Source organism: Columba livia, chromosome W (assembly GCF_036013475.1).
Source record: "Columba livia isolate bColLiv1 breed racing homer chromosome W, bColLiv1.pat.W.v2, whole genome shotgun sequence".
Classification (NCBI taxonomy): Eukaryota; Metazoa; Chordata; class Aves; order Columbiformes; family Columbidae; genus Columba; species Columba livia.
In genome coordinates, this window is record NC_088641.1 from 6,453,968 (window position 1) to 6,481,388 (window position 27,421).

At 44.0% G+C, this 27,421-nt stretch overlaps 1 protein-coding gene and 1 long non-coding RNA gene across 17 annotated transcripts in view; one reads left to right on the forward strand and one right to left on the reverse strand.

Moving 5' to 3' along the window:
- Window positions 1-10,365: 10,365 nt before the first annotated feature.
- LOC135577077 (uncharacterized) lies at window positions 10,366-21,192 on the reverse strand. Of its 2 annotated transcripts, none has more exons than XR_010468680.1 (2): window positions 21,061-21,192; window positions 10,366-16,566 (listed from the first exon to the last, which is right to left on the reverse strand). It is a non-coding gene; the product is annotated as an uncharacterized LOC135577077 (long non-coding RNA). The 2 variants fall into 2 exon arrangements; XR_010468681.1 differs by lacking the exon at window positions 21,061-21,192 and adding an exon at window positions 20,415-21,053.
- A 208-nt stretch (window positions 21,193-21,400) lies between these two features.
- LOC135577076 (protein FAM219A-like) overlaps window positions 21,401-27,421 on the forward strand; it is a 182,421-nt gene continuing 176,400 nt past the window's right edge. For 6 of the 15 annotated variants that reach the window (XM_065044737.1, XM_065044745.1, XM_065044755.1 and 3 more), the window contains exon 1: window positions 21,401-21,573. In XM_065044737.1, the coding sequence (XP_064900809.1) occupies window positions 21,514-21,573 (60 nt within the window). In that variant the 5' untranslated portion in view covers window positions 21,401-21,513. The remainder of the gene's footprint in view (window positions 21,574-27,421) is intronic. The other 9 variants (XM_065044748.1, XM_065044750.1, XM_065044746.1 and 6 more) reach the window with 5 other exon arrangements.

The window sequence follows — 27,421 nt, forward strand, 5'->3', positions numbered from 1 at the left end:
TCTCAACCTTTCCACCTCTCTCAGCTCTACTACCAGGCTGAGCAGGTCATCCACCTGCTCACACCTCACACAACTGTTCTCTCTATTGCCACTCCATACCAGTGAAAGGCTCTGGCATTCTCTGCAGCCTGAAGTCTGGGTGGCTGTATGTTTCCGTGGCAGCTCTGTCTGAGCTGCCACCTCCTTCCTGCTGAGTACAGAGTACTTACCTGTGGCGATTAGGAACCACGCATATCAGGACGCAGACAGAAATTCACGCAGAGGCAGAGATCTTGTTCAGGAAGGAGCACAGAGCCTGGCCAAGCAGAGAGCTGACTTAGGCCTAGGCTGCCTTCTTTATTCACCATTGACAGTTTATAGGATTTACAGGTACAGGCCTGAACTAAGATGTTTACAAAAAGGTGCTTTTCCACTAATTGTTATTAAGAACACACTAAACTCATGTGATGTTTGTCTCACTTGTTTTTCCACTCATTCACAGACCAGGCCCAAGGACATTCACACATGCCATACACTTGGGGGTGGTTATCCGGCCTGAGATACCATTCTCACGAGTCTGGGCTATAACTCTTTACAATTAGGAGAAATGTACTTCAAAGTAATCTGTCCAAGGCCCTTTATATATTATTATGTTAGTATTATGTCTTTGACTATCTAGACGGTCATGTTAGTATTGATCTTCCTTTATCATCCAGGTGGCCGGAACCGCACATCTTGCTTTTCCACATTTTACTTTCCAACATTTCCCCCTTTTTTGTTTTAAACATCAGGTTCTCAGTGAGCGCAGTAAGGACCCTGGCTTTGTTTTTCTTTGCATTCTGTATCATTCTCCAGATGATTCAGAGGACTACAAGAAAAAACATCACACAAGCATATCCAATTCCCACAAAAACCCATATATGCAGACTGAGAGCTGAAAATGAAGTTTTAGGGTCTAACAACTTTATGCTATTAGATAATGTTAGCCATTTTGTCTTACAGTCCTAATTTTTATGAACTATGTAATTATTTTGCAGGGTACTGGCTAAATCCTAAATCAGGCCTCGCACATTAGCGAAGGCTGTTATTTTACTTCATATCACTCATAAACACTATAATTCTATTTCAGCGGTATTACACATATTTAGCACTCTAATAACAGAAAATACAGGTTCAGATATCAGCTAAGGAGATTATTTAAATACAATAACATAACAATAATGAGGATCCACAATGTGCATGCAGTCACTCACAAGAAACAAAACTAGAGGCCTTTTACTTCAGGGTACTCACAAGAAATAGTCACTCACTCAAATAAAGAAGTGAGGTATCATTAATCCCAGGAAGTTTCCTTAGACAGTGTTCCTGTCTAAGAAAAGGACTCCAGTTTACAGACCTGCAGCTCCAAGAAGACCACTCAAAGGGTGTCTTCTTCAGGAACCCCGTTTCATAGTTTGGCCAGATGCAGCTGTGGGCATTACAACATAGTCCAGAAGCTTCTCAGCTAGTCTGGGCACCTCCTTTGTCAAGGACCCTGTTAATTGACCGAGGGTCCCACCTCTTGACCCATCAGTTGGTAGAGGTGAAGCTGATTGACAACACCGTGGTACCATTCTAGGTGTATATACGTGGGGACAGGCACAGTGGGGCACAGAAGGTGCTAAAGAGCCATCAACCTCCTCATTGAAGGCTCTAGATTTCAGGGGGATGTGCAACTGGCACACAATCTACCCTGTGACCACAGTCATCTGACAAACTACTCTGGAGTGGTGCGGTCACCTCTTGCCTCCAAAGTCAAAAGGGGGCATTCTGTTGGTGAGTTTGAATGCCCACTGTGGATCATCATACCCTATGTGTCATTTTCTTGTTATACATTATCATTACAAATAAATTTACAATAGAATAGAATAATACAAATTACAACAATTACAGTTATTAACAAATATTGGAGAAAGACGGTTAGCCATAGTAATAAGGAACACAAATGCATTGAAAGTTTTATCACCAGTTAGTCCCCAGTCCAAATAATGCAAATCTGTATAATTTTGATATGCTAGTGCCTCTTCCTTTGGTCTCTTCTGTTTCTTTGTTGCCCTCTGCTGCAGGGACAGATGCTGCATCTCTGGTACTGGGTCCTGCATCATTTTGGTCCAACTCGGAGAAAGGTTTAACATATTTCACAGGAAGCCACTTCAGTCCTGTTGGAAGAACACAAGCATATCCCCTCCGCCAGGTTGCATTATTGAATTGTTCTTGAGGCATCCTATTCCCCCTTTTTTGTTTTAATAACATCTGTTTCAGTGTGGAATGTGCTCATTCAATGATAGCCTGTCCAGTAGAAGAACGTGGAATACCTGTGACATGCGAAACACCCCAGTGCTGTAAAAAATATTGCGTGGATCTAGTAGTGTATCCAGGACCGTTGTCAGTTTTAATCTGTTGTGGCACTCCCAGCATAGCAAAACAGTGGGTCCAGTGACGCTGAACATCTCTACTTTTCTCACTTGTATGCGCAGATGCACAAAGCATACCTGAAGAAGTATCTATAGAAACATGTACATATTTCAAAAGGCCAAAAGATGAAACGTGTAACATCAGACTGCCAAATGTCATTAGCTGAGAGTCCACGAGGGTTAACTCCAAAGGAGGGCGAGCTTGTAATCACACCTTGACATTCTGGGCAAGAGCCCACTATGTCTCTCGCTTGCTCGAGAGTGAGACCAAACATCTGTTTTAAGACAGCAGCATTCTGATGGAAGAAAGCATGTGAAGCCCTGGCAGACTGGAAACGGACTGCAGCTACAGTATAAGAATCCGCAATTGCGTTACCTTCAGTTATGGGACCTGGTAAAGCTGTATGAGAGCGTATATGAGTAACAAACAGTGGGTGTTTGTGAAGCTGTAATGCAGTTTGCAATGATACAAACATATCAAAGAGTTGCTGTTGTGATATTTCTTTAAGAAAAGTGGAGGGGACGCGCTGTAGGACCTTGACTACGTACTCAGAATCACAAACCAAATTTAGAGGTTCCTCCCTAAAAATCTATAAGGCATGCAAAACTGTGCCAAGTTCCACTAATTGGGTTGAACCTTCAACAACTTTAACAGAATTATGCCAATCGTTATCTTCACACCAGACCACTACAGCTTTATGAGACTTCCCAGAACCATGGGACAAAAACTGTGTGAGCATTTGGGATAGGACCGAATACAAATAGGGTCTGTGGTCTGATAACAAAGACATGCAGATTTTGAAGCAATTTACATTTAGGCATGCCAAAAGCTATGCTGTTAAGAAAATCAGCTAGTGCAATTTGCAAGGGCAGAGATTGTGAATAAAAAAATCAAAATCTGCTTTCACAACAGGTACATATATGACAGATGGATCACGGCCTACTAAAGCCTGAATCCATTCTCTGCCTTTTTTGATCAGAGTAACAATCAATTCCAGGGGCTCAGTAATAGTTTTAAAAAAAGAATTGGGCAAAAAAAATCCATTCAAAATATAACAGTCTGTTTGTATTCTCATCATACTGTCCCACAATAGCCACAGGTTGTTTCTATGTTGTAGCTATAAATAGACAAATCTGCAAGTCCAATCGAATGCAGTCAGCTTGTAAGGTTATCAAAAATTTATTCAAAGTTTCTAACTCCATTTTGGCTGTCATATTTATTGGATATTGTTTTCCCTTACCGGATCGAAGTCCTATTTCAGTTCTATCAGTGTAGTGTTTGCTTTACCAATACTTTGGTTGCTCATACTAGTGGAAATACAGCATTCGAAACTTCCTTGGAGATTTCTTGCTTGCAGCAAGCAGATCTGCACCATCCAAGCAGCTTCTTGTGGGACATGCAACTGAACAGAATTCTCAGAAAATGTTATTTGAGCTTACAATTTACTCACCAAATCTTGACCCAAAAGAGGTATAGGGCTTTCTGGCAAATGCAAGAATTCATACGGTAAAACTTTGTTCCCAATTAGGCACTCGACTGGTCTCAAAAAACGGTCTTTCTATTATTTCCCATGATCTCAAAAACTATCATGGTGAATTTACAAAGAAGTCTTTTACAACCAGTTACCACAGAATAAGTTTATTAACAGATTTTTGGTTTAATTTCCCAGTTTCATTAGAACTACGGATCTGCTAGAGATGCCTTTAAATATCACCCTCAGGTTTTTTCCTCTTTTTTTTTTTTTTCTCTCTCCTCTCTTCTTGCTGCAGTTTAGATACAGGCAAGGCCACGCAGGTGGCATTAATTGCGGGTGCTAAATGGGAGCTTCCTAGGAGCTGCCAGGGAGCTAAGTTTATCTTGCAGCTTGACACAGGCCTGAAATTTATGTTCAAACAGTACAGCACAGGCCTAGGATACTTCGCTTTTTTATTTTCCCATTTCATTCCAGCCATAATACACTCTATATGCAATTCTAATTAGCTGAGCAATAGTTACATTCCTCAGCCCCATTTACTGTTTGCAATGTCTTACAGATGTCAATAAATAGCATATTAACCATCAATCGATTACTTTAATTTTCCTAGATCCAAATCAGGTCATATTCTAGCAAGTTTTAAAGACAACCTCCTCCAAGTCCGCATCCAACACAGCATTTAGTTTTATTTCCCTTACCTCCAAACACACACAAAAATTCAATGTGAATTAGAGTTTAACAACTTAAATTCTTTTCTGGTTTCAAAATTCTTATATAACAATAAGAGCAATTACTCTAATGTGTAAGAATGCATCCTAAGGGTGAACAAGGTGGTATTTTAGCAGCAGAACCGGTTCCCATTTTGTAATTATCTCCCCAAACAAAATTATTTTGGTACCAAATATAAATATGCAAATTAAAATGCTGAACTCAGATATGAAAACCAAACACCAAGTTCAGATATGCAGATAGATCACAATTACACTTATTCAAGACAATATCTCGATGTTAGCACTGCACCTTTGATCCGCTTACTGCTCAGCCAGGTGGAGGTGCCACTGAGTCTCCTTGACAAAACAGGTCAGTGCATGCTGGAGCCCAATCAGCACCTGCCTGCCCGCTGCAGCAAGCTGGACTGGGCAAGGCTTTTATTAGAATCTCATCTGTGGTGATACAACTGTTATCCCCAAAACCAGGATTCTTTACTTTGTGTGCATACAGAAGAGCCAAATTTAGTACACCGAGATGAGACACAGCCTATCCCAGAGTTGCGCAAGTCCGTATGTTGGAATAAAGCTAGCATGCTAGAAAGAAAAGTAACAGCTGTCACACACAAAATCTTATAATCACATTCACGCAGTGAAGAACTGAATTACTCATGATCTTCTCTATAATCACAAAATCTACATATTGAGTCAACAGATTCTCATGATTTAGCAGTCTGTGAAATCATTGTACCATATAACAGGCAAAGACTTATTTAAACTGTAATATGCTTAAACAGCTACCTACAAAGAAAACAGGTTAATGAGGAAAAGTGTCTTGCAGAGCTCAGCAAGTTTTCTGTGACTTGTGTGTTGTTAATTAATTCTCTCCCAGCTTGTTGAAGTTCAAACCTTTCCACCTGTAAAATTGTCTGAAATGATTTAATGATCTCTTGTAGACTTTTATTTTTGTCCTGCTCTTCTCGCTTTAGAAACAAAGTGTTATACTTCAAGGTTCTATTCTCCAGACACTTTTCCCAATCATCTAACTTACACAGCAGCCACCATTTATTACCATATTTCACAAGATCTTCCTTCCTCGTATTTCCAAGTGCTTTCCTATGTTCTAAAACACTTCCCAATACTAATTTCTTAGGAACATGACTGAAAACAGTCATTCCAGACCCCATCTTGTAAGTAAAAACCATGAGAAGAGGGAGGGAGGAGGGGGAAGCACAGAGCGGCTTGCGGTGTGAGTGGGTAAAGTGGAGAGAAGTCTTACAGTGCGCTTATACAAACAATATCACAAAGAAACAACTGTAACAACAGCCAATAAAACAACTCACATTCCTGACAAGCTGATTGATTTTCAGAAAGGCAATACACAGAAGCAGGTATTTCGTCATGTTCTGGTGGTTGTTATGGTTTGTAAGTAACTGGAAAGGCGAAAGAAAAATTGCCCTGCTCCATAGCCTTTTCATGGCATTTTGCATCACCACTTTGTGTTCTGCTGTCTTAGTCATGAAGGGGTTACTGTGTGCTGTATAAGCATCATTAAAATCAGGCAAAGGAGGTGCTGAGGGCAGAGTTTTAGACTCCTGACCCAACTCCACACAAATTCTGGTCTTATCTTTACACAGCTGTGATGGCATTAATGATGGATATAAAACTGACTCTTTTTCGAGATCTACAGAGCCAGACTCAAAAGGATGAGTGCTGTCAAGACTCAAATCATTAGCAACCTATTCATTTGTGTTTTTCTGTCCATCCTCCCCTGTTTGCCCTTTCATTATTTGCTTTGCCGACTGCAACTGCAATAGCACAGAGTACACAAATCTCCAAGTAATACATAAACTATTGAGAATTGAATTCTTTTGTGTGTGTAGCTGTTCCCTGACCTGTTTCCAAATTTTACTGTCAAACGTCCCCTCACTCAGAAACCAAGCACAATGCTCTCTCACCCATACCAGGAGCGAAGCGACCTGCTTCTCAGAGATACGATACCCAGAAGAACGTAATAGCTGCAGTAAAACATGCAAATACAATTTATGTTCCTGAGAAGCGGCTTGCCCCATACTAACGCAATCCCGCAGCTCTCTGATTCAACGAGGACTGCTTGTCCCTATCTTTACAATAGGGATTAATGTAGCTACAATTAAACTTTACTCACCCGTCAGATTGCGTGGTCACCACCAAACACACTGCTCGATGAAGAGACTCCAGGGGTCACACACTCACACGGGGCACCATTTGTGGCGATTAGGGACGAGGCATACCGGGACGCAGACAGAGATGCACGTACAGTCAGAGATCTTGTTCAGGAAGGAGTGCAGAGCTGGGCTGAGCAGAAAGCTGAGCCAGGCTGAGACCCTCTCTTTATTAGCCAGTAACTATTTATAGGATTTTCAGATAGAGGCCTGGACTAAGACATTACATAGGATGTTTTTCCAATAGTTGTTATTAAAAACACACCACACTCATGTTATGTTTGTTTCAGTTAGGTTCCCACTCATTCACAGACCAGGCCCAAGGACATTCACACATCCCATACACTTGGGGGCGGTTATCCGTCCCGAGATACCATTCTCACGAGTCTGGGCTATAACTTTTTACAATTATGAGAAACATATTTCAAAATAATCTGTCCAAGGACCTTTATATATTATTATGTTAGTATTATGTCTTTGACTGTCTAGATGGTCATGTTAGTATTGATCTTCCTTTATCATCCAGGTGGCTGGAACCGCACATCTTGCTTTTCAACATTTTACTTTCCAACACACAATTCTTCCACCTCAAGAATATTCTGGTAGATAAAAGGACATGAAACAGCAATCAGATTTAATGAGTTCAAGGCAAATATAGGAAAGGCAATACATTAAAAATTAAAATGATTTTCTTTTAAATTATTGTAATTAAAGTTATATGAAAAACCAAAAATCCAGAGTTTAAACAGGTAATGTTTCAGGAGCTTTAAAATATAATGAATGCCTTTACAGCACATGAATATTTTCAAATAACATGTGAATCAAAGTCCCTCAATTTGAGAATATTTGAGATAATGACTACTGAAAATGATTGAAAATATTTATCTGGAAATTTTAAAAATAAAATAAACTGAAATTCAGTGGAAACATTTAATCCCAGGTTTAGTTTATAATGTTATTATTATTAATGGGTTTTACAACATCTTCATTATCTAGGACTGGATGTGGTCTTTGGTTCTGAATTTGTGCCCTTTGCAAACTTTATAAAGCCTTTTGGAACTTTATAATTACTAGTACTTCTTAGTAGAAGCATTATGAACATCACAGTCATCCTCTCTCTTATTCTTGCCTACTCTAAAGTCCACAAGCCCTTCTACCACATGTGCAGAAATACCCAGATGGCTCCCAGAGACATCAGGCCCATGCAGAACCATTTCAGTGCTTCTGTTTTTTGGGCTCCAACCCTTGGTTGCAGGAGCAGGGAGAAGTGTTCTTGCTCTGCAGTCAGCTCACACTTAGCGGTGTTTATTATCTCAGGCTTCAGAAGTCATTAAAGAGATGTTCTTGACCCTAGGTTTCCTGTAGCATAGTCTCAGAGGTCTGTGCTAAAAAAAAAAAAAAAAAAAAAGTAAATTGAAAGATACAGCAAAGAAACAGCTAAAAGAATAGAATACAATTCAAAAGTTAGACTAAACTTATTCTGCATGACAGCCCTAGTGTGGATAAACCAGAGTCCAGATGAATCACCCTTGGGTAACTAGATGGGAATCAGATGATCAGCAAGAGTTGCTGTTCCCTTGTTGTTGAAAGAGCTCCTGCTGTATGGACTCTCTCACAGATCACTGGGATTGCCCAGGGATCTCAGCTACCACCTCACAGCTCTGAACCATTATGTCAGTCCCTCTTTTTTTCCTTCTGCTTTCCTTGGTCAGTTATGGCTTTCTGGCATATGTTCTGCACCGAGGAAACAGGCTGCTTGTTCTCCGTCACTTCTGGCTTCACCTATGCTAACTCTCTTCCCCATACCCCAAAGATCAAATACGTTGGGACCGACCCAAACCTGTTCTGAAAAAGGTTTTATCTGCCAAGTCAGCTTCTGCTTTTAAAGCACTTTGATACTCCAGTAGTAGATGAGATCCAGGAATTAATCTGACTGAGCCCTCCATCCTGTGAGAGGACGCATGCAGAGATGCCTATGCAGAGCCCAAAGGCAGACAGTGAGGTCTTACAGACACACATCCACACACATGGCTGCTCTCAGAGTAGGGTTAGGGCCACAGAGGTTAGCAGATGACCTCAATTCATTGTATGAACTGAGAGAAGACCAAAGGGAAAGTGATAAAAGTTACAGCTAAGTGTAACTGAAAGCATTTTTTAACTTTTTGAAAACAAGGATTTCAACCTGTCTGTTCTGCATCCCTTAAAGATTCTCTGACAGACTGGAGATATCTCGAGTGCTTAAAACCTGCCCTGGAAGGGAAGTGTCACACACTGTAAAAGTGACAAAACAGCATGACATTTGAAGACTTTTGTAGTCTCACAGGGATGCAACAGTACAGTGACACAATGTGAGGTGCTGTGGCTTTGGGTTTGCCTGAGTAGGGTGGTAATGCATAGAAGTGCCACAGAACATGCAGGGTGTCACTAGCAGGGTGATGGCATGCATCAGTAAAGGGACAAAGCAATGCAACATGATGTAACCATACAGCAAGCAGTGCCAAGGAGGGGCTGTGCTGAGCCTCCATGTCCCATCCAGCCCCATGGTGTTACATCTCTGCAGGGCAATCTGAAGCAAAATGAGCTGGGCTATACAGGGTGATGTAACATGTGGTGGTGGTGGGAATGTTATGTCACTGTGGGCCTGGTGTCACACCAGTGATACTGTGGCACTCATTCAGAACAGAAGCTGAGGGCAGCAGAGCCAGAGTGGGGCCCCAGAGCAATCACACAGCATCACAGTATGTCTGGGATTGGAAGGGACCTCAGAAGATCATCTAGTCCAATCCCCCTGCCAGAGGAGGAACACCTAGATGAGGGCACACAGGAACACATCGAGATGGGTTTTGAATGTCTCCAGGGAAGGAGACTCCACCCTCCCCCAGGCAGCTTGTTCCAGTGCTCCATCACTGTCACTGAAAAGAAGTTTCTTCTCAAATTTCAGTGGAACCCCTTGTGTTCCAGCTTGATCCCATTACCCCTTGTCCTATCAGTGGTTGCCACTGAGAAGAGCCTGGCTCCATCCTCATGGTACTCACCTTTTATATACTTATAGACATGAATAAGGTCCCCCCTTAGCTTCCTCTTCTCCAAACTAAAGAGACCCAACTCCCTCAGCCTTTCCTCATATGGGAGATGCTCCACTCCCTTAATCATCTTTGTTGCCCTACACTGGACCCTTTCCAGCAGTTCCCTGTCCTTCTTGAACTGAGGGGCCCAGAACTGGACACAATACTCCAAATGGGGTCTCACCAAGGCAGAGTAGAGGGGAAGGAGAACCTCTCTCGATCTATTAACCACCCCCCTTCTAATACACCCCAGGATGCCATTGGCCTTCCTGGCCACAAGGGCACAGTGCTGGCTCATGGTCATCCTGTTATCCACCAGGACCCCCAGGTCCCTTTCCCCTACGCTGCTCTCTAATAGGTCAGTCCCCAGCCTATAGTGGAACCTGGGGTTGTTCCTGTCCACATGCAGGACTCTGCGGGAAGAAATTCCATCAGAGTTCCAGACCTGAGCGGACGGAGGAAGAAATGCAGCCAACTCAATGTGAGTGATAAAGCACACTTCAACTTTATTGCCCGAGATAGCGTGCATTTATACCAAATACCATAATTATGCATACTTGTCTCTAACAGGCTAAGCACTAAAAGGTTACATTTACTTACTCCACCTACTTGGGTTTAGCTAGCTATGTGCATCCCGCATTCTTCTGACTCTTATCTCTTCAAGGATATCCTGACACTGCCTTAGTTAGTACTTTACTGTTCCACCCTTTCCCACGGCCTAATAGACAAGCTAACTAAGGCCTACTTATGTCAACTAAAATGGGCTCTGCTCGTACAGTTGCTCGGTGGATTCATGTCCATGATCCTTGAGCCAATTCCTGACATCTCCCCCCCTTTTTTTTTTTTATGAGCAGAGCCTGCCCAAGTGTCTGCTCTAAAATCTTCTTAATACATGATATAGCACAACTCAAGCATATTAATGCAACTACTACTATGATTAAGAGAGCCAGAGCACTCTGCAAAAGCCCTTTTTCCCATCCTCCTAGTCCAAACCAGTTCGTGAGGCCCTCTAAGCCAAAGAGGCCCACATCCTCTCTGATCTTCTGTGAATGGTCCGTAAGTTGTTTAATCTCCTTGTGGACGGATCTCGACTTATCCTGTAAATCCATACAGCACATTCTGTCAAATTCCTCACATCCATGGCCACGGGCTAATAACAAAAGTCTCCTGTGACTGTATTCTGCAGTGTAGCATGTCTTACAGAATTTACATCTAACAAAAGTCCGCTTAAAGCCTTAGAAGTTCTGTTTGTTTGCTTAACTAGCCAGCATCCTAATTTTTCTAAAGTATTTAAAGCTTTAGTTGTGCAAACACTAGATAAAAGAGATCCTAAAACCCTTAACCCTGATCCTCAAAAATCTACATTATCATCACATTTTGACTCATATACATGCAAAAAGTGTTTTTCTCGTCTTGCTCTTCTGTGATCTATTATCATAGATACGTTGGGCGTTAAGAGAGTTAATAGTCCCAAAATACACAGTCCTCCAACAGCATTAGAAGGAATTCCTGGTCAGGCTCTATCTTCACAGATCAAGAATACACCATACAGGAGGTTTTGGGGTCGCTGTCCCACATTATCAATGACATCCCTTGCATTCTTCTGTGAAGCATTACACTGTCGAGTTTCATTTCTGTAGTCACCAAGGGTAGCATTAACATTTTGCAGTTTTTATCCATTCATGTTCTTGTATACTGTTCTGACACTTTTCACAAACCGACTGGATACAAGTGTCCATGGGCATAGATGCCAGCAATTCCAGTTCCTGTGGTTCGATGTCTGCTTCCAGGTGGCAATTAATCCAAAGTGCCATGTTAGTATTATTACAGTTCGTTGCAATGCCTCTGCATCGACCACTATTTGAAACAGTCGTGTGATGCTGCTGTAGTCATCAAGGGGGATGCCAACCAAGCATGTGTGGAATGGGTTTTCCGGAGATGTCATAGCTAGGCATATGGAGTCCTGGCCAGTCATGTTGGCTAAAGTAATCCACATGTTAGTCTTTGTCTGTGCAGGCATCCAAAACACAGCAGCTGCAACAATCATTGTCAGGAAGATAGCACAGGTTTCACGTTTCGTGCCAGCAACCATTGCGGGCCTTGATCTGTAAAGACACAAGCATAACCTTTCCCCCAGGTTATCAATTGATGTGGCCTTTTCCATTGACCATTAACTAGTGATTTGGCCATAACTAATGTAGGTTCTTTCTGATTTAGCATGGTTTTGGGTCACACTTGCAAAGTATTTCATCACATACAATGCTTTTGACAATTGGTTTTGTGGTGTTTTCCCTACTTCTCCCCCCTTTTTGTTTTAAAAAAGAACAGAACCAAAACAAAAAACACAGTTCAGAATCAGATATGTGCATTGGACCTTGACTATGTACTCAAAATCGCAAATCAAATTTAGAGGTTCCTCCTTAAAAAGCTCTAAGTAATGTAAAGCTGTGCCAAGTTCTGCTAATTGGGTTGAACTTTCAATAATTTTCACAGAATGATGCTAATTGCTATCTTCACGCTAAACCACTACAGCTTTATGAGACTTCCCAAAACCATCAACAAAAACTGTGCAAGTATGTAGGATCAGACCAAATACAAGTATGGCCTATGACCTGATGTTAAAAACTTGCAGGTTCTGCAGTAATTTACATTTTACATTTATGCATACCAAAAGCTGTGCTGTTAAGAAAACCAGCTAGTGCAATTTACAAAGACATAGATTACAAATAAAATAAAAAATTAAAAAAAATCAGAATTAAATTTCACAAATGGTACATATATGACAAAAGGATCATGGCCTATTGAAACTTAAATTCATTCCCTGCTTTTCTTGATCAGAGTAACAAGCAGTATATCAGTCTGCTAGCAATCTCATCATACTGTTCCACAATAGCCACAGGTTGTTTCTATGTTGTAGCTATAAATAGACAAATCTGCAAGTCCAATCGAATGCAGTCAGCTTGTAAGGTTATCAAAAATTCATCCCTCAAAGCTTCTAACTCCATTCTGGCTGTCATATTTATTGGATATTGTTTTCCCTTACCGGATCGAAGTCCTGTTTCAGATTTCTCAGTGTAGTATTTGCTTTATCAAAAACATTGGCTGTTAATACTAGTAGAAATACAGCATTCAAAAGTTCCTTGAAGATTTCTCACTTGCACAAGCAGATCTGCACCATCCAAGCAGCTTCTTGAAGGACATGCAACTAAACAGAATTCTCAGAAAACGTTATTTGAGCTTACAATTTACTTAACAAATCCTGACCCAAGAGACGTATAGGACTTTTGGGCAAGTACAAGAATTCATGTATTAAAACTTTGTTCCAAATTTGGCATTCCGTTTGCCTCAAAAAACGGCCTTTCTTTTATTGTCTCCCATGTCCTCAAAAACTAGCATAGTGAATTTACTAAGAAGTCTCGTACAACTAATTACCATAGGATAAGTCTATCAACAAATTTTTGGTTTAATTGTCCAGTTTCATTAGAACTACAGGTCTGCTCAGGATGCCTTTAAACTTCACCCTCGGACTGCTCCATTCAGTATTACATCGCTGCAGTGGGGGGGAGAGAGAACCCCCCTTTCACTGCTTTAAAAGCAGGCAGCCAGGTTTTTTTTTTTTTTCAGTTGTTTTCTCTTTCTGTGCAGTGTAGATATAACCAAGGTCACGCAGCTGGCATACTGGCTGGTACAAAGTAGGAGGCTCTGGGAAACTTCTCAGTTACAATGAGCTGCACACAGGCCTGGGATATTTTGCTCTTTTTTTTTTCCCATTTCATTCCAACTACACTTTACATGCAATTTCAAGTAGCTCAGCAATAGTTACATTCCTTAGCTCCATTTACCTTTTACAATTTAGAGATGTCAAAAAAAGAGTATAAACCAGTATAACAAACATAAATCCATTATTCTACTGTCCTAGATCCAAATCAGTTCACATTCCAGCAACCTTTAAATACAACTTCATAACTTCATACAATACCCCAAGTTCACATCTATCATAGTATTTTAACAATTTAAATGCTTTTCTAACAATATAAGCGATTACTTTAATGTGTAAGGATGCATCCTAAAGGTGAGCAAGGTGGAATTTCAGCAGTGGAACCGGTTCCCATTTTTTAATTATCTCCCAAACAAGATTCTTTTGGTACCGAATATGAATATACAAACTAAAATACTGAGCTCAGATATGAAAACCATATACCAAGTTCAAATAAGCAGATGGATCACACACCAATTTAAGACAATATCTCAATTTTTTGCATTGCACCTTGAACCGCTCACTGCTCAGCCAGGTGGAGATACCTCTGGGTCTCCCTGACAAAATGGGTCAGTGTGCGCTGGAGACCCATTCGGCACCCGGCCCCACCCCCCCCCCCGCAGCAAGCTGGACTGGGCAAGGCCTTTTATTAGTGTCTCATCTGGTGCGCTACAACTGTTATTCCAAAACCAGGATTCTTTACTTGCTGTGCATACAAAAAGGCCAAATTTAGTGCACCGAGATGAGAGACAGCCTGTCACAGAGTTGCGCAAGTCTACATATTGGAATAAACCTAGTATGCTAGAAAAAAAAATATAACAGCTACTACACATAAAATCTTAACATCACCTTCACGCAGTAAGGAACTAAATTACTCATGATCTTTTGTACTATCACAAAACGCACCTTTTGAGTCAACCGATTCTCATGATTTAACAGTCTGTGAACTTACTCTACCATATAACAAAGACCTACCAAAATTGCAACATGCTTAAACAGATACCCACAAAGGAAACAGGCTAATAAGGAAAACATTGTGCAGACTTCAGCAAGTTTACTGTGACCTGTGTGTTATCAGCTAACTCTCTCTCAGCTGTCTGAAATGATTTAATGATCTCTTGTAGGGATTTATTTTGTCTTACTCTTCTCGCCCTAAAAACAACATTAATTGCAATAAGGTGTTATACTTCAAGATTCTATTCCCCGGACACTTTTCCCAATCATTTAACTTATACAGCAGCCACCATTAATTACAATATTTTACAAGATCTTCTTTCCTCATATTTCCAAGTGCTTCCCTATGTTTTGAAACACCTCCCAATACCGATTTTTTATGAACACGACTGAAAACAGTAATTTCTGACCCCATGGAAAAGCACAGGGCTGCTTGCAGCGTGAGTGGGAAAAGTGGAGAGAAAGTTTTACGGCGCACTTATACCACAAAGAAACAATTCTAACAACAACCAGTAAAACAATTAACTCACATTCCTGACAAGCTGCTTGACTTTCAGAGAGGCAATAAACAGCAGCACATAATATGCACTGTAAAACTCGCAAATAACATGTTGATAGCAGACTTTAGCATTCTCTACTGCTAATTTCAACACCAGTACTTCCTTAACTTCTAAGTTTTATACCCTGAGTCCCCAGGAGCACCCCCTTTCCCGTCACGATTATCATGACCACATTGCTGACTGTCAGATTCACTTGCTGTTAGCTGATCTAATCTGTCACACAGTTCTGTTGTCCAGTTCTATTTTCAGTGACTTCTTCTGTTCTCTCATGGAAGTTAGAGGGTTAAAAGGCAGGAAAAGCAGATTGGTAAAATTGGTAAAAGGACTGATAGTACACGTGTTTACGACTTTAGCATTCTCAACTTTCACAGGTTCTTTGAGTAAGTTGTCTGACACCAATCCTCTGGACTTGCTGTTCTCACCAGGGTTAGATGATGGTACAGGAGGCTACCCGTTCGGCATTGTTTCTCCCCCCGCCCCGGACTGCTGAACCATCGGGGGTGCCGAAAGCACAGCAGGGGATGGAATAGGGAGGGTATCGCAGACACAAACCGGGTGAACTTCACCACAACTTTCAGGATGCTTATCAGGCTGCAACGCTGCAAAAATTCTGGCAGCAGCAGACCGTTCAAGCTTCCATGTAGTTACTAATGATTTAGCTTCTGTATCTCCATTGCTGACTTTATCCCATAATTTCTGCTCCATACTGTCCCAAAGTTCAAGTTTTGAGTCACTAATGCTCGTAACAGTCTTTTCAGGTTTTAATTGCTTCAGTGTAGTATTTATCAGTTTCCAGATGGTTACAAGGCCGAGAATATATTTTTCATGGTGACTAATTGCCTTCCACAACACAGTTCCCATCTTTTTCCAAGTCTCTATTCGAAAAACTCCTGACAGGTCAGCAGGATACGCATTGCCTCTGCACCAAGTTAATAGTCTTTTGAGGTTCTTCGCTGATTTATCATCATCTATAACCATATCCCACAACACGTCTCCCAGTTTCCTCCACTCTCCTTCATCAAACAACAAATCAGGATCCTGAAAACACCCCTTAGTTTTCCCCGTTGCTACTAGACCAGCTAGCTGTTTAATGCAACTATGATCAACCCCCCGCTTTTCTAAAAAGCGCTGTAATAAATCTTGGGCTACTTCTAAATCCATGCCTCCGTTATTCATTATAATAGTACAATACCTCCCGCTAATTTGAGAGACCTCCTTGCAGCCCTTGTGTCCTGTAGCCCAGCACTGGTGAACTTTTATTGGTTCAGGCGTCGGAGACGACACACTGCAGCACAGTGTTCGGTCGCTCTTGCCCACCAGTCGCTGCTCTCCCGGCGCCTCTGCTCCTGTCCGCCACTCAGGTCCCTGCTCGGGGGCCAAATGCGGGAAGAAATTCCATCAGAGTTCCAGACCTGAGCGGACGGAGGAAGAAATGCAGCCAACTCAATGTGAGTGATAAAGCATGATTCAACTTTATTGCCCGAGATAGCGTGCATTAATACCAAATACCATAATTATGCATACTTGTCTCTATCTAATAGGCTAAGCACTAAAAGGCTACATTTACTTACTCCACCTACTTGGGTTTAGCTAGCTATGCGCATCCCGCATTCTTCTGACTCTTATCTCTTCAAGGATATCCTGACCCTGCCTTAGTATTTTTCCGTTCCCCCTTTCCCACGGCCTAATAGACAAGCTAACTAAGGCCTACTTATGTCAACTAAAATGGGCTCTGCTCGTACAGTTGCTTGGTGGACTCATGTCCATGCTCCTTGAGCCAATCCCTGACAGGACTCCACACTTTCCCTTGTTAAATTTCATCAGGTTATTCCCCACCCAACTCTCCAGCCTGTCCAGGTCCCGCTGGATGGCGGCACAGCCTTCTGGCATGTCAGCCACCCCTCTCAGCTTAGTGTCATCAGCAAACTTGCTGATAGTATACTCTATTCCCTCGTCCAAATCATTAATGAATATATTGAATAATACTGGCCCCAGTATTGACCCCTGAGGCACTCCACTAGATACTGGCCTCCAACTAGACTCCGCACCACTGACTACCACTCTCTGGCTTCTCTCCTTAAGCCAGTTTGCAACCCACCTCACTACTCTATTGTCCAGACCACACCTCCTCAACTTAGCAACTAGGATGCTATGGGAGACTGTGTCAAATGCTTTACTGAAGTCAAGGTAGACCACATCCACCGCTCTGCCATCATCCATCCACCTTGTTACATTCTCATAAAAGGCTATGAGGTTGGTCAAGCATGACTTACTCTTGGTAAAGCCATGTTGACTGCCCCTAATAACCCTCTCATCCTTGATATGCCTTGAGATGGCACCAAGGATAAGCCGTTTCATTACTTTCCCAGGGACGGAGGTGAGGCTGACTGGTCTATAATTGCCCAGGTCCTTCTTCTTGCCCTTTTTGAAGACTCAAGTGACATTTGCTTTCCTCCAGTCCTCAGGCACCTCCCCCGTTTCCCAAGACTCGGCAAAGATGGTGGAGAGCGGTCCAGCAATGACTTCAGCCAGCTCCCTCAGCACCCGCAGATGCATCCCATCTGGACCCATGGATTTATGGATGTCCAGACTACTTAAATGCTCCCTAACCCAGTCCTCATCGACTAAAGCAAACTCCTCCATTGACCTGGCTTCATCCGGGGTCTCAGGGGTACAGGGCTCCCCAGGACAGCCTCCGGCAGAGTAGACAGAGACAAAGAAGGCATTCAGTAATTCTGCCTTCTCTGTATCTTCTGCCACCAGGGCACCCACCCCAGTCATCAGTGGGCCTACATTGCCTCTGGTATTAGTTTTATCTGCTGTGTATTTGAAAAAGTTCCTTTTGCAGTCCTTGACCCCTCTCACCAGCTGTAATTCTAAGGAGGCCTTGGCTATCCTAGCTGCCTTCCTACATCCTCTAACAGCAGCCTTATATTCTTCCCAAGTGGCCAGCCCCTGCTTCCATGACCTGTAAACTCACCTCTTCTGCTTGAGCACAACCAACAGATTCCTATTCAACCACGCAGGCCTCCTGGCTCCCTTCCTTGACTTCCTACGTGTGGGGATGCTCTGATCCTGAGCACGCAAGAAGCAATCCCTGAATGCCACCCAGCTATCTTGGGCCCCTTTTCCTTCAGGCAGTCTTGCCCATGGGATTTCCCCCAGCAATTGCTTGAAAAGGCCAAAGTTAGCCCTGCTGAAGTCCAGGGTTGCAATTCTACTTATTGCCCTGGTCCTACCACCCAAGATGCTGAACTCCACCATCTCGTGGTCACTGCAACCCAGGCAGCCCTCAACCTTTACTGCTTCAACCAGACCCTCCTTGTTAGTGAGGATGAGATCCAGCAGCGCTCCTCTCCTAGTCGGCTCTTCCACCATTTGCATGAGGAAGTTATCATCAATGCACTGGAGGAACCTCCTGGACTGTGGCTGGCTGGCTGAATGGTCCTTCCAGCAAACATCAAGGAAGTTAAAATCCCCCCCAACAACCAGGGCCTGAGACTGTGAGGCCACTCTCAGCTGCCCATAGAAGGCCTCATCAACTTCCTCAGCCTGATCCATTGGCCTGTAATAGACACCTACAACAGTATCACCCCTGCCAGCCTGCCCCTTGATCCTGACCCATACACTCTCAACTCACTTGTCATCCGCTCCTGGGCAGAATTTAGTACATTGTAGTTGCTCTCTCACATAGAGAGCAACTCCACCACCACGCCTGGCTGGCCTGTCTTTCCTGAAAAGGGCATAGCCATCCATGACCACATTCCAGTCATGTGAACTGTCCCACCATGTTTCTGCAATTGCCACTAGATTGTAACCTTCTGATCGAACACAGGATTTTAACTCCTCCTGCTTATTCCCCATGCTGCATGCACTGGTGTACAGGCATTTCAGGGAGCATGACGAGCACACTGATTTCTCCCTAGGGGTACAGGAGGTGACCTGGTCCTCATCGGTTCTAGAATGCTGCCCCACTGGGACAAGCCCAGCTTCAACCCCATTCCCCTTCAACCCTAGTTTAAAGCTCTCCAAATGAGCCCAGCTAATTCCTGTCCCAGCCTCCTTTTGCCCCTGCGAGATAAGCCTTTCTCTCATATCACTGGCCGGACTGGAGTCTTATAAAACCAGCCATTATCAAAACATCCAAAGCCCTGCCTGTAGCACCAGCCTTGGAGCCAATCATTTACAGTCTGAACTTTTCTGTTCCATCCCACATGGTCATTCAAAGACGGAAGGAGCGAAGAGAAGATCACTTGAGCCCCTGAGTCTTTCAGCATCCTTCCCAAGGCCTTGACATTGTTCTTCATTCCCCTCAGACTACAGGAAGCAGCTTCCTCCCTATCTGTCTGGAAGACCAGCAGCAGGTAGTAGTCTGTCAGGTGCACCAGTTTGGGGAGCTCTCTAGCTATATCCTTGATCCAGGCACCAAGTAGACTGCAAACTTCCCTATGATGAGGGTCAACTCTGCATATTGGGCCCTCTGTTCCTCTCAGGAGGGAATTTCCTATTACAATTACCCTTCTTTCCTTCTTATTGGAGGCAGTCTTGAGTTGTGGAGTCAACTGCCTTTTCCTAAGTGACCTTGTAGGCAGGTCTGGCACCACCTCCTCATCTACCTCATCTTCAAGATCCAGGACCTCAAACCTATTACGGAGGGGCACCTGGGGAAGCAAAGCAGGTGGGGAGGGGGGCTGCCCATGACGCTGAACTGGAATACGCTTCCACCCCTCATAATCTTTTCGGTCTCCTACCTCTGCCTAACAGTGACAGGGTAGGGGCTGTTTCAGGACTTCCCCCTCTGCCTGAGGGGGCAAGGGGTCCATCTCCTTTTGGGGGGTACCTCCCCAGGGCCTTACCAACTAGCATGCCAGGGTGTTACTCCACCAGTCAATCTCCCTTTCACACTCCCTGATGGTCCTCAATCTCTCAACCTCCTCCTTAAGTTTTACCACCATACTGAACAGATCTTGCACCTACTCACACCTCACACAGGCAGAATGCTGGCCTCCCTTCCCCAGCAGCAGCAGGCTCTAGCATTCCCTGCAGTCAGAAACCTGAACAACCACAGTTCAGGGCAAAACCTCAATCTGCATTGCCACAGTCTTTTTAAGACAAGGTCTTTTTCTAGAGGCGACCACAGTCATCAGCAGTGTGGGACGCTAGCAAGGCTACAAGAGTCTGACAGGCAATGAGCGATCTCTGTGCCCTGTTGCACAAGCTACCACACCCTCTGCTGCAGCACAGTGTGGATGGGACTTACCTGAAGCACAAGCTGGTTGCTCCACTCTATACCTACTAGGCAGCAGTCACTGCCTTCCCTGAGGCTTTTTCAAGTCAAGGGAGGGGGTGTGGTCGCCGTGGGAACGCCCCCCGCCACGTCAGCTGCTCTCTCGCAATGGTTGCCGGGGCTTCGGGGATCGGGCCACGCCGAGAAACACGCTGACCCTGCTCTATTCCCGCTGAGTTTCCTAATCTTAGCTGAACCTCGTGGTCGGCTGAACCTCGCGGGCTCCGGCTCTCGCTGGGCTGGCTCCGATCAGCTGACTGAATACTAATATCGAGTTTCAACCGCTTTTAAACCTCCCGCCGTCGCCGTGGGAACGCCCCCCCCGCCACTTCAGCCGCTCTTTCGCAATGGCTGCTGGGGCTTCGGGGATCGGGACGCGCGGAGAAACACGCTGTCCCTGCTCTATTCCCCCTGAGTTTCCTACTCTCTGCTGAACCTCGTGCTCCCTCAAGTGAACCGCTATCCCCTGCAGCACGAGGCACTGCAGTGATGCCAATTTGGGTGTGACGTCACTGTGCAGGTGGTGACCTCACCAAGGTGCTATCAAACGGTAGCGCGAAGCCGCCCTGTTATGATGCCCGCTCGGGACAGACGAGAACTGCCGGCGTCTGTCGCCTACCTTGGCTGACATGGCGGCTGCCGCAGCGGCTCCCCGCCACCGGCCGAAAGGTGACAGCGGCAACCATGGCAACGCGCCGGAAGCGGCGTGCGGCCAATCCGACCGCAGAACGCCGTCGCCGCTAGCTATTCCTTCCCCCCACCTCCCCCCGCAGTGTCCCCGTTCCCCCCGAGGGAGGGAATGGTACATCCTGGCGGCAGTGAGGCGAGGACCACGGGGAACCGAGCATTCAGGCTTCGGAATCACTGCCAGAGGCCCCTCCCTCTTCATGAATATGCAAATTTAGGGGCGATGGCAGCCGGCCCCGGAAGCGGTGTGGCTGAGTCACTTCGGTGGCAATGATGAGGCAGAACTTGTGGTGGGCGTTGTTTTTCGGCGCTTGAGGAGTCTCCCTGCGTTTTTTTTTTTTTGTTTTTTTTTTTTTTTTTTTTTTTTTGTCCTGCCTCCACAATAATGATGGAGGAGATAGACCGGTTCCAGGTGCCCGCTGTTCGCGCCGAGATGCAACCACTGGTAAGGGGCGGGTAGGGCCGTGTCGTCCCCGGGAGCTGTCGCCTTGCCAGGGGGCTGGTGGGAGGGGCGTCGGTGCTGCGGTGGCTCTGAGGTTGGGCCCATGTGCCGCGATCGTTTTGTAACGGCCGTCCTCTCATCGCCCCCGCCAGGCCCCGGGGCCGTGCCCAGGGGAGGCTGCTGTGTCATCTCGGGTGTCCGTGGTTACAGCTGTCCGCCCAGTTCCTCCGTCATGCTCTTCTTCCTCGGCATTTCCCTGGCTGCTGCCGGTAGCAACAGCAGAAGCCGCTCACGGGGAGGGCGGGGGCAGGTGACCGACAGTGGCTCTGTTCCTGTCTCGGTTGAAACGTCGCATCTCCAAACTCGGTGGCGTCCCGGAGCACCCCGGTCTGGCTGGCGTGTGATGTTTCCTGCCGCCTCGGCCGGTGGGCCCCAGCGCCGGGGAGGGGGGGCGGGGAATGGAGGATTGAGGAACACGTTCGGGGAAGGACAGGCAGCCGGAGCATCTGAGCAGCTGGAGGTGCAGAAGACGGGTGAGGTTTTATTTGACTATTGCAGTATACGTGAGATCTGAGGGAAGAACTAGGCAGTGTTTGTGTGCAGTCTGGTCTGAGAGATGCTCTCCAGAGACAGGATACTTGCATGGGATGAGTGTTAAATATGTGTGTCTGGCGTGAGTTGTGGTATGAAACTGCAGGATGCTCTCTGTGGCTGATTTTATAGCCATTGTTCTTAATGCAAAACTGCTGTTAGGTACTTGTTGTGTGAAAAATCCAGGTGTTTTGCAGAGGAACATTCTGTCAAATTACAGTTTTGCTCACATAAAATTTTTAATGTGAAAAAGTAATCTGTCTCTGTGAGGAGGTCGTGGTGGTTGGTGTGGGGTGTGTTTTTTTTTTTGAACCATGCCGGGGCATGTATTTTTCATTTTGAGATGTTTTTTCCCTTTATAGGCACAATTATACTCAGTTAATGAGCTCTGAAGAAGCTGCATAAATGGGCAGGTAGAGTGGTCCTGGGCTTTCGGTAGCTTCTGAAATTACATTTATGAAGGAAGACCAGCTGGCTGGCAGCCATGAAAGATGCTAGATCATCACAAAGTAGTCCAAGACTTCTTATGAACGTATAGCTGCTTTGCTTTAATGCTACAGGCTTGCTTGTGTGTGTTGTGCTTCAGTTGCATTCTGCAGAGCACTTGAATGTGTTTATCTGTTTGTTTCCCATGTGGGTAAGGTTCCCTTGTGTGTTCTCCGCTTATTCCAGTCTGCCTCACTCTCTGAAGGTGCATTGTTATGTATAACCTGGGCCTTGTTGAAATACAATCCATCTTGGCATTAAAGTGAAACTTGGATAATGGGCTGACTCACTCAAGATGTTGATTCCCTTAGGCACCTGGAGTAAGCAAATTCCATCTTGGCATCCGATTGTGTGAGATAGTGATATTAAATGTTTGGAGAAGTGGAAAGAACTTTAATTAAATACTTGTACAGACCATTTTGACAGCAGGTGAGGATAGGTTATTGGCAGGTTCATGTTACTACTGAAGATACTACTGAGATTTCCAGTATATCAAACTACATTATTTACAGTTTATGTATCAGTCCTTGCTTTCTTGTTGCAGCTAGTGTTTACAAAAAGTTGAGAACAAAATAATTGTCTCGTGAACAGAAAGACTCTCCTATGAAGGCCTACAAACTCAAATTACCCCTTAGTAGCAAGAAAAACACTTTTCTTATGATGGGAGTGTTGAAAAATTGTTAAAATATTTTTAGCGTGGTGGTTGTTGCTTGTTTTATTTTCTTTTTTAGCCTTTAACCTTTGTGGTAGGAAAGAAAACTGTCCATAAAAGCTGATGTAGACTTGTTGCATGCTCTACTTGTTGCATATGTGTTTTTTGTCAAGCAGAGGCAGCAGACATGGCAAGGTCGGCCCTCTTTATTAATGTTGAGGGCAGTAGGCATGGTAGTAAGATTAGCAAGTTTGGAAAAGCTGTTGGCAGACCAAAAAAATCATAATTATTTTCTAGAAACCTCATAATAATAGTAGAGGAGTGGAATTAGCATGTGCATGGCCATGGAGTGACAAGAACCCGAAAAGGTTGTCTGGTCCAGCCCTGCTGTCACAGGATAGGATGGTATATTATGTAGCTGTGATAGTAAGCTTAGGAAGTAGGTTTCTTTCCCCTGAAGAGCCAAGAATTAGGAAATATTCAGAAAGGGATTTAACACTTGCATTAAAAGAATACTCTGAACCTTTGCTTTGGGGTTTCAATTGATTTTTATCTAAAGGAGTTCATAGTGAAACCTTGTGTATGTGAGGAGCTGTTGCTATGACTGGATGCGTGGGATTCTTCTGCATGCTTGGAAATGCTGACATTGGGCTTATAAGTGGGACAGAACAAGTCTGGTACAACACTTAGAGTGACTTCATCTGTTTTGTAGTTCTTGGTCTGTATCTTGCAAGTAGGGACTGAATGCTTGCAAGAATTATAGAATCGTTTAGGTTGGAAAAGAACTTGAAGATCATCAAGTCCAACTATTAACCTAGCACTGCTAAGTCCACCTCTAAACCATATCCTTAAGAACCTCATCTATGCATCTTCTGAACACCTCCAGGGATGGTGACTCAACCACTTCCCTGGGCAGCCTCTTCCAACGCCTCACAACCTTTTCTGGGAAGAAGTTTTTCCTAATATTCAATCTAAACCTCCCCTGGTACAACTTGAGGCCATTTCCTCTTGTCCTATTGTTTGCTACTTGGGAGAAGAGATCAAAACCCTCCATGCTACAACCTCCTTTCAGGTAGTTGTAGAGAGTGATAAGGTCTCCCCTCAGCCTTCTTTTCTCCAGACTAAACAGCCCCAGTTCCCTCAGCTGCTCCTCATAAGACTTATGCTTCAGACCCTTCACCAGCTTCATTGCCCTTCTCTGAACTCACTCCAGTACCTCAATGTCTTTCTTGTAGTGAGTGGCCCAAAACCAAACCCAGTATTCAAGGTACGGCTTCACAAGTGTTGAGTACAGGGGGACAATCACTACTCTAGTCCTGCTGGCTTCACTATTTCTGATACAAGCCAGGATGCTGTTGGCCTTTTTAGCTACCTGGGCACACTGCTGGCTCATGTTCAGCTGGCTGTTGGCCAGTACCCCCAGGTCCTTTTCCATTGGGCAACTTTCCAGCCACTCTTCCCCAAGCCTGTAGTGTTGCATGGGGTTGTTGTGACCCAAGTACAGGACCTGGCACCTTGTTGAACTTCCTACAATTGGCCTCAGCCCATCCACATCCCAATGCAGAGCCTTTGTACCCTCCAGCAGATCAACACTCCTACCCATCTTGGTGTCATCTGCCAGGTTACTGAGGTTGCACTTGATCCCCTTGTCTAGATCACTGATAAAGTTATTGCAGAGAATTGGCCCTGATACTGAGCCCTGGGGTACACTGATTGTGACTGGCTGCCGACTGGATTTGACTCCATTCACCACAGCTCTTCGGGCCTGGCCATCCTGCCGGTTTTTTACCTTGCAGTTCAGAACCCTGCTAGCGTTTCTCATAGTAGTTTACTTGGGTAACGCAATTTTGCCCAGTACTGCTGCTTTGTTCTATTATGGTTACCATTTGTCCTTTTCCTCTCCCCCCATCCCACACTTTCAAGTATAGAATAACCTTATGTGCTGGTTTGACTGAAAGAGAATTAATTTTCTTCATGCAGTTATTATAGATACTTTTCTTTTTCATAGCTAGCACAGTCATTGTTTGCAGTTAGTTTGCGAACACCCTGGGACAGAATTGTTGTTTTTCATCTAAGTAATTTTTCAGTGTTTTTGAGTTGGAACAAAGAGAATCTAAGACTTGACTGTTATCTTAGTTGATATCATTCTCACTGGCCTGGGCTATCACTTCTTACACTCATAGAAACCATACTTCAGTATAATCTGTCCAAGGCCCTTTAGCTGGAACTGCCGTTCCCGCATCTTCCCCCTTTTTTTTTTTGAACATCTGCTTCACAGTGAGTGCAGCAAGGACCCTGGCTTTATTCTTCTTTTTATTCTGTATCATTTCTCCAGATGATTTGGAAGACTACAAGAAAAAACATTACACAAGCATATCCAATTCCCACAAAAACCCATATATGCAGATTGAGGCCTGAAAAGCAAGCTTTTGGGTCTAATCACTTTATGCTATTAGATAATATTAGTCATTATGTCTTAAAATTATGCAGTTGATTTTGCAGGGCACTGGCTAAATCCTAAATCAGGCCTTGCACATTAGCTGAGACTGGTGTGGTTTTTTTTTTTTTTTTTTTTTTTACTTGATTTCACTCATAAACACTGTAACTCAATTTCAGTGGTATTACACATATTTAGCACTCTGATAACAGAAAATACTGGTTCAGATATCAGTTAAGGAGATTATTTAAATACAATAACATAAGAATAATGAGGATCCACAATATGCATGTAGTCACAAGAAACAAAACTAGAGGCCTTTTACTTCAGGGTACTCACAAGAAATAGTCACTCACCCAAATGAATAGGTGAGGTGTTCTTAATCCCAGGAAGTTTCCTTAGATAGTGTTCCTGTCTAAGAAAAGGACTCCAGTTTACAGACCTGCAGCTCCAAGAAGACCACTCAAAGGGTGTCTTCTTCAGGAACCCCGTTTCATAGTTTGGCCAGATGCAGCTGTGGGCATTACAACATAGTCCAGAAGCTTCTCAGCTAGTCTGGGCACCTCCTTTGTTAAGGACCCTGTTAATTGACCGAGGGTCCCACCTCTTGACCCATCAGTTGGTAGAGGTGAAGCTGATTGACAACACCGTGGTACCATTCTAGGTGTATATACGTGGGGACAGGCACAGTGGGGCACAGAAGGTGCTAAAGAGCCATCAACCTCCTCATTGAAGGCTCTAGATTTCAGGGGGATGTGCAACTGGCACACAATCTACCCTGTGACCACAGTCATCTGACAAACTACTCTGGAGTGGTGCGGTCACCTCTTGCCTCCAAAGTCAAAAGGGGGCATTCTGTTGGTGAGTTTGAATGCCCACTGTGGATCATCATACCCTATGTGTCATTTTCTTGTTATACATTATCATTACAAATAAATTTACAATAGAATAGAATAATACAAATTACAACAATTACAAATATCGGAGAAAGCTGGTTAGTTATCCTAATAAGGAAAACAAATGCATTGAAGGATTTCTTTTACCAGTTAGTAGTCTATACAATTCTGATGTGCTAGTACCTCTAATTTACAAGCTCAAAACATCTTCTGTGGTTACTTTAGATACCTTACACATTAAGACCCAGAATGGAAACAAAAGCCAAATTACTCTGAACTACACCTCCATCCCCCCATCACTGATAAAACAGATGGAACTTCTCTGACAAACAATTGTTAATAGGTTTCTCAGAAATACATACAGGAGTGGTCTCAATAATATACTGCTGTGTTTATATAAATTTAATACAATTCTTGTTATCAGCATCTGATCTTCTGGTGGTATCCATGCAACACCTACCCATTGCGTGTCATTGTTACTGCACTGTTGTAGGAGATGATAGCCAACTAGGCTAAGAAGGTGTTAACTTTAATCAAGGGCTTGCTGCTGCCATCATAGTACTTGCATTTTGCTGTAACTTTTTAGCTGCTCCCAGGTAACATCACTGGCCTCTTTCTTTGGTCTCTTCTGTTTCTTCATTGCCCTCTGCTGCAGGGACAGATGCTGCATCTCTGCTACTGGGTCCTGCGTCGTGTTTGTCCAACTCATAGAAAGGTTTAACGCATTTTGCAAGAAGCCACTTTGGTCCTGTTGGAAGAAGAACACAAGCATACCCCCTCCCCCAGGTG